The sequence below is a fragment of the Poecilia reticulata genome, linkage group LG8, assembly GCF_000633615.1.
Source record: "Poecilia reticulata strain Guanapo linkage group LG8, Guppy_female_1.0+MT, whole genome shotgun sequence".
Lineage (NCBI taxonomy): Eukaryota > Metazoa > Chordata > Actinopteri > Cyprinodontiformes > Poeciliidae > Poecilia > Poecilia reticulata.
In genome coordinates, this window is record NC_024338.1 from 24,474,974 (window position 1) to 24,482,757 (window position 7,784).

General features: G+C 38.4%; 1 protein-coding gene across 5 annotated transcripts in view; it reads right to left on the minus strand.

Moving 5' to 3' along the window:
* Window positions 1-7,784, minus strand: part of prkar1b (protein kinase, cAMP-dependent, regulatory, type I, beta) — a 68,729-nt gene that overhangs the window by 50,574 nt on the left and 10,371 nt on the right. For 2 of the 5 annotated variants that reach the window (XM_008416713.2, XM_017306354.1), the window contains one exon: window positions 1,927-2,097. In XM_008416713.2, the coding sequence (XP_008414935.1) occupies window positions 1,927-2,097 (171 nt within the window). Of the gene's footprint in view, window positions 1-1,926; window positions 2,098-2,901; window positions 3,008-5,029; window positions 5,540-7,784 lie in introns of those variants that run through there. The other 3 variants (XM_008416714.2, XM_017306353.1, XM_008416715.2) reach the window with 3 other exon arrangements.

Genomic DNA, 7,784 nt, shown 5'->3' on the forward strand with positions numbered 1-7,784 from the left:
CTAATATTTCTTTCATGTGTGTGTGTGTGTGTGTGTGTGTGTTCATTAGGGCTGTTGTAAACAAATATTTTAGAAATCCCATTGCATCGATTATTCTTATGATTAATCAAGTAATCAGATWWAAAAAAAATTAAAAAGTAAAATATYGGTAAATCTAACATTACAGCATTTTGGAAATCAACTTCAATCCAATTTTTCATATTTGAGCCTCCCTAACAATTACTTTTCTGTAGTTTAGAAAATTAACCAGTAACAATAATAACTCCCTTTCTAAGTTAACCTGAAAAATAATACAAATTACTTGAAAATTGGACGTTATCCTGAGGGAACTCATAGGTGGAAGTGAAAGCGCTCCCCAACACAAATAATAACCCGGCCGGAACAAGGTGTGCTAATTAATAAAACTTAATTTAATGAAGCTTCGAAGCATATAAGTTTTMCTCGAGGAATTTTAATAATCGAGGTACTCAAATCATTCGAGGAATCGTTACAGCCCGAGTGTTCATGTGTAACTAGRAGATCAAAATACAAGTAAAAAATTTTGAGAACAGCCCTATTAATTATGGCAGCACATTTTAATTTACTTGGAGCAAAAGTCTTTTGATTAAAATGCRTTTTAGCTTTAGCTACAATTTAGCCATCTGCAAGTTTTATAAGACTAAGGTCTAATTTTCACCTAGCCGGATATCTGGGAAAACAAATACATTTTTATGCATTTTGGTCTGTTATCCACACAAAAACTAATATCACTAGAGATCATTATTATTACTTCTCAGACCAACCTGAATTTTTAAGAAAACTCTATATTTGTGTTTGCATGTGTACATGGCAAAATGGAGAATTAGGGTCCCGTGCATTTCAGTCTGCGACAAATAACGTACCAATATATCCACATGCTTGCTCCTGCTTGACATCGTTGTTTTATTAACTTTATATTGAAATGCACTATTTAAAATTAGTTCAATCTATATATCTGCCCACACAACTGAGCCTCCTGGTGCCATGCTTAAATGATTGACTGATATAGGTTTTARCTTTGTGCTACACTGCCCCCTATCCATTTGGCATGTTTAAAACAACGCTCAGGGTGGGTTAATGTAGATGAGAACTTTTCTGAGACCAACTAGCAAGGCTGTTTTTGTAAGTGGCTGTTTTTCGTTTTTAGAAGGACCTGGGTACATGTGTGCAAGATCCTCCATCATTTCTGTATCCCTTTATACATAGAAAAATCYCTGTTACTTTCATCATAGTTTTAGACATATTCTATAAGTTTTTATTCCCCTTTCAAATACTGCCACATAACACCCTAAACATTTCAGTTTCTGCATCAGATTCAGCTGAGTAACATATTTCTGAAATCAAATGGATTTGTCAAACCTGAATATTGCTGTTCACAAACACTCTCCAACCAATTCTGAGCTATTTTGCAAGTTGTGAAGATGTGTACCCCAAAATATCTGCAGCTGTAACTATTTTAAGGTTTTATTATTTGCAAAAAATAAATACATACATGAATAACATGCTCACAATCACTAATTATGCATTAGTTTTTGTTAGTCTATCCACTAAAAAGTCACATACAATCAAAATAAAATCCATTAAAGATTGTGGCTGTAAAGTGTCTTGCAAAACAAGCATGAAGGCACTGTAGCTGCATTGTTAAATAAGTGCTGACAATGTGATGCAAATGTAAACGGTCATAAAAACAGTGATTATGAAATGCAGATACAGTCTCAGCGTTGGTCCCGCAGATTTGTTCAGTAGAACACTCACCATCTGTGCAAATAAATTCACTGATGTGTCCAATTCTGTTCAGTGACGGCTTTCATAAATTTCTCCCTGATTCTTCATTTACTACCATTCTGCTTTTTTTTTTCCCCCATGAATATGGTAAGTTGGAGGTTTTGAGCTGATGTGTAATCTGACCTTGCGTACGTAGCTGACAGCATCCTCCTCGGTGTACACTTCCGCGCTGACTCCTCCCCTGCGGCGGCGGGCCTTGACGACCGGGTTCGGAGGAGGAGGAGAAACCTCATCGTCGTGAGAGTCTGACTGGCTGTTAGATTTCTGCCGTGCCATGATCTGCTTGCATTCTTCCTGTAAAATGAAAGACATAAAGATGTTAAGCAGCCACCGTCTTCAGTGCCTGAAAAAGGACAAGAAAATGCAGGGAGGTGTYGTCCCACTTTAAGATAAAGCACAACAGGCAGCAAAGACATCAGAGGAGACCCAGGAGGCATGAGGCTGGGTGCGCTTCCAAACCCTGAACACAGCGGGTGATGAGTTATTGACTACTTTCTTGATTAAACCATTAGCATACGAACTCAATTAAGGCACTGTAGCTTTGACAAAATGAGAGTGCTTCAAGAGTGGGATAATACCGTCTGCAAAAGCAAAAAAGCAAACTGACCGCAGCTATCACATTACAAGTGAAATTTAAAGGAGGTAAAAATCAAAACTTTTTATGTTTTGCCATAATTGGAATGTATTTTTTCACAATATTAAGTGTACCATCCATTGGTACACTTAATACCAAGCTTAGAAAGATTGTTCAATCTTTCTAAGCTAAGGAATCTAAGCTACTATTTGTGCCTCCAGGCCAGTAGATGGCTCCAGAGAGTATCTGACTTCTCACGCGTGGTATGTTAAAACTCCAGAGTTTCATAGCTGGGTTTGTATAGAATAACCTTACTTTTTAAACATGCTTTTATGGTTTCTGGACATCATATTTGGAGCTTGACTTGATAAAAATCAAGATTCAGGTAGGATTCAAAACAACGGAGAACGGCTTAAAGATACGGCTGAAAAACATCAAGATATAACCATTTCATATCAGTCAATATCAATAACTATTGACTGGTTTTTGTTTTAATTATCCGAAATACAAACTAGTGGCGTTACCTGTACACTTTCCCTCAGTTTTTAATGCATGCTGTTGACGTTCATTTTTAAGCAGTTAAGAATAACAGTGCGAAAATTTTAAAGTGGTGTGCCAGTTACTCAACAGGTTGTTGCTAGGTAACCAAAATGCAAGTGAATTATTTCCTCACTTGCAACATTGTTAGTTACAAATGTTAGTAGTAGATTGTGAGCGATATCGCTAACTGAATGTGGGGCCCCTGAACACATTCTGCAAAAGGCCCTGTGTAATCTTGGCACGGCTCTGGGTTTCCTTCTCAGGCAGGCAAGTCTGGAGACAAAATAATCTGGTAAAAACTGTCACAGCAAAGCTGATGCAATTAAAAACCTCAGACAACAGAGAGAGCTACAGTAGGAAGAAAAACACATTTTCCAAACTRAGACCAAATGTTAATGTTTGGTCAACAAAATATGGAGATATGTTGGAAGGAAATGAATAACTGATGAATGTGGTTGGGCAAAATTTGTTCTCCATTTTGTCTTTTGTCAAGGTTCCCGTCAACAAACACAGAAGCCAGTTTTACCCTGAATGTGGCTTTATTTCTGATCATGGCTCATGTTCTTTTTGAAAGAGAAATTTAGAGCGACATGCTGTGTCCAAACCACAGGAAACTGCATCTTCAAGCAGGGAATCTTTCTTTCTAATTTTAGCTTTTTAGAAAACTAACCTTAAATAATAAATAGGTTTAACTGAGCTTAGCTGAACCTTATTAAAACGGAGTCAACAACTTTTGGGATTTTACTGTGAGCAATCACAGACTGGATAAATATTTATATAAGTAGAAATAAAAGAAGCATATTTTTTCATCTGTAAGGTAATTGTTTAAAAAATCTAATATATTTTTATGCAGAACTGGGCAAATGTCTCCTTGCATTCCTGACATCTCATTGCAGTTATATGCTATGTAAATACATTCATACAGATACATTTTTCCTGCATACAGAACACATACTGTGAGTTATATTATGGTCTGGTTCATCAGTTCTCCAGGCTTCCTGTTGGCTTTTCAAAGGTTTTATTTCAGTTTTAGCTGATTTTCACAAACTGTAACATTTASCAGTTTTCATCGCTTTATGAATAATATTGTTATTTAAATTTAGTAACATGATAAATTGACAAAGCAGATCTTTTCGAAGGCTACAAACAACGAGACGTGCAAGATGTGAGGAACAGACATGTTAAAAAGCTGTTATTTGCTTGAACTAACCTCATTATTCAGAGTTTTTCAGTATGGTACTCAATTTACATCTCAACCYGAGTACATTTTGGTAGCCATTAAAACCACGACACACCTTATCTAAAACTGTGAAGAAACTGTAACATTTTACTAAAGGTGCTCACACCATGACCATTACAAAGYACCCATTCCTTTCATGAGTATCTACCTAACCAATTAATTAAGCTTAAAAATGAACTTGCTATTATGAACGACGCATTCTTACCATTTCCAAAACACTTCTATCTAATTTTATGCCTCATTCAGACACAATCTTACTGTTCAACACAGGCAGAGGAGCGGAAGGAAAGAAATAGAGAGGAAACAGACAACTTATGTAAATTTGAAAACACCACAAGAGATTAAACCAGAGACAAGACACTTTTTAGATCTGTGTTTAAATTCTGTAAAAAAAAAATGTCCCAGTTAGAAAGTCAACAAGGAATTCGTTAGCTTGCACTGTGACCCAGTCTTTGAAATAGTACCCAACTAATGAATTAATCACAGAATCGCTCAGTTTCACTGCCTGTCCCGTCTGAATTTAAGTGTTACTCCTCCAAGATTTACACTTACAAACACGAATCAGAGAGGCAAGCAAAAATACTCCCAAGCACACACTTTCACGTGCTTCTTGCTTACGCACAATCGTGAACATGAGAGAACACAGCCTGCAGGATGARAGGACAATAACACAAGTCTCTCTCTCGCCAACACATGCTCAGGCAGACTGCAGAGGGAGGTGGCGATTAAATTAGGACGACAACATCTGCAATCAAGTAACTTACCGTAGAAAAGCTAATTTAAAAAAAAAAAAAAAAAAACATGCATGAAAACATGAATCTTTCAGCTTCCCATTCACAAGCACTCGCTGGAACTATTCTGAACATGTTTACCTAGTGAAAAAACTCAGGTAGCAAACTCCAGGTTAGGTTCGTCTTCAGAGGTATTTACCATGGCATGTAGGGCCCCTGGTCAGGCCTGCTGTGTGTCCCCCGGCAGCATCAAGTCTCACCGTGCGTTCATGGGAATCAGCACGCATGGACTTCCATCTCATACACACCTGACACACATGCCACAGTGCATCAGCATCCTCCCGTTAAAAGCACAGGCAAGCAGCAATAATCCAAGCTGGGCTGCGTGAGACGAAAAGACAAAGAGCGACGGAGAGCCTCCGGTCCCCACGGCGATGAAAATCTGATCACAGCAAAAAAAGAGCCCGACTTCCCATCGCCGCTGCAGCACAACTCCGTGTCGCTTGCTTTCTGCCCTCTGTCTGGCTCTCTCGCTCTCGCACTCACAATCAGGTGGCGCAGTGAGCGGGCGCTTCTTGCTGCCCTCCGTCACTATGACAACTGGGTGCTGGAGAAGTCTGATCGGGAAGACACAGCAGCTCGGAGATGCGCTCACGTTCGCTCACACACGCACAAGTCCTTCTGACGCCTGGTCTGCAAAATCTCTCTGATCCAAGTGAGTCAGTTAGCAGAATGGGAAGCGTCACTTCTCCTCGGCACGCACTTCTGTTCGGACCAAATGGTGCDTBTGYATGTTGGGCACCACATTCTCTCACTTCCGAACCTTCTCTTTATGCCAGAAACTTCTTCCTGACCTGCTTATTGATCTCCACAGCCTTTCCTCTCAGATCAGATGGTCTAATAAAACAGATAGTTATCCAACAACACTCTAAATCTCATTTACTTTCGCCAGTTATTGGTAGGTCAAATAAAACAAACAGAAATTATATTTTGTTATTTTTCCTGGTTCAGAACTGGAACCTTCATACAGAAAAAAAAACTGATCAGAAARAGCTCTAATTTTGTAYATTTCAGATTAAAGATGCATTTCAATGGATTGGATTAGCATAGCATTGCAAGGTTGTATTTTATAGCTTCCTCACACAGACTGATATGTTTCATTATATAATTTCTGTTATTTTTTATCATTATGACTTTACAGCTAAGGAAAGCCCAAAATTCAGTTTCKTTAATAAGCACATTATTGGATATGATGTTTTTAATCTTCCCTTTGAAAACACATGAATACCAATGTACTGGTACTTGAAACAGTGTGGGCTGGAAAACATAATCAGCATCTCTAAACCTATCAGTAGAGAGAAGCATGAAGAGCTCTTAACTTCCTGGGTTACAGATGTTCTATCGAGGGGGCTGTTATGCATTTATTGTTTATGCYGCTTATTCTACAACACTTTTTCCTTMTAGTTAACCTTCCATTAATGTGCTTGGATACAGCACTCTGGCAGAAGCAAGATACTTCAACTGTGACCTTTTGTGGTTTACCCTCAACGACCGTCTGCGGGACAACTGTGAAGTCAGCAGTCTTYAGTATGATTGTGTCGGGCATAGCATAACRTTTCTGAATTAAAAATATGTTTTTTATTGATTTAATGTAATGTTCTAATATTCACTCATAGGTATCTAAAGAACAAGAAATAAATTACTGAAATAATTTAAGTTTTTAATGGTATTAATGGTATTCTAAAGAATTGAGATGCACGTGCATGCTTTGACGCATGAATCGGGATTATCCAGCTTTATTTTCCGTTAGATTCAAAACTAACTGCTTCTACAAACCAACCTGCCCCACATTTCATATTCCTTTTAAAGCCTACGTCTGATTTAATCTGTGAATTAAAGCAAAAAATGTCCTCAAATATGTTGGTATGAGTTACAGAATATTGGAGCAAGGAGTCAACTCCTCAAAGAAAGCCAGAAATCGGTATCAGACAGGAAGAGCTGATGTGTAAGTTTCCACACAGTAGGCTGCAGCTGTAGAGACGGTTTCTGACTGTTTCTTTCTGCAACAGCAATYAGGCTAAGTCATTTTAGAGCAAATAACATGAACAGCAAGATTTTAAAAAATGACAATCTGTATAGCTTTTGCTGCTGCTTTCATAAGAAGAGCAGCACTAGAGTGTTAATGCCATCCCTTTGGTCCTGCTTCGTTTTCAGCTAAAAGAAACCGCGCCATTGCCCTACATTAGGCTCTCTCCTTTCGTCTGTACTCTGCTCTTCCTGCGTCATCATCTGCAGCTGCGTGCCAGACAAGAGAGGACGGGGCTAGGAGAAAGACGTTAGGCGACAGAGGACATGAGCACAACCAGTGCTAAATAATAAAATAAAAACTCTCTTAAAAGTGGGCTTTCAATCAGCAAGAGAGCATAAAACACACAAACCCAAAACCCTCACACAATCGCTCTGAAAAAGTCACTCTTGTTAAAACCATCATCTTTTCCACTTAGAACCAATTCATGGATGATGAGGCTTATTAAAATTAATATATTCTGCTCCGGTCGTTCCCTGAATCAATTTGCACCCAACAGACATAAACAAAAGTTATGACTGACTCGTTTTAAAAGCCGCGACTAACAATGAATAATCAGCACGAGGACCCTACATGCACAAGAACAAAAAGCATTCAAATCATCAACGCAGATTAGTTAGCACTGCCCATAAATACTTGAAAACACAAGTCACTCTAAAAAGTTAATTTCTGATCACAGAGACGGAACAAAAAAAAAAGTATGCAACCCTAAGTGGTTACCTTCCGTTTACCTCCTCCAGCGTCATCCACAGTTTCACTCTGGGACTGCTGGAGTTGAAAGTATGTGAGTGAACCAAAAACAAACACTCT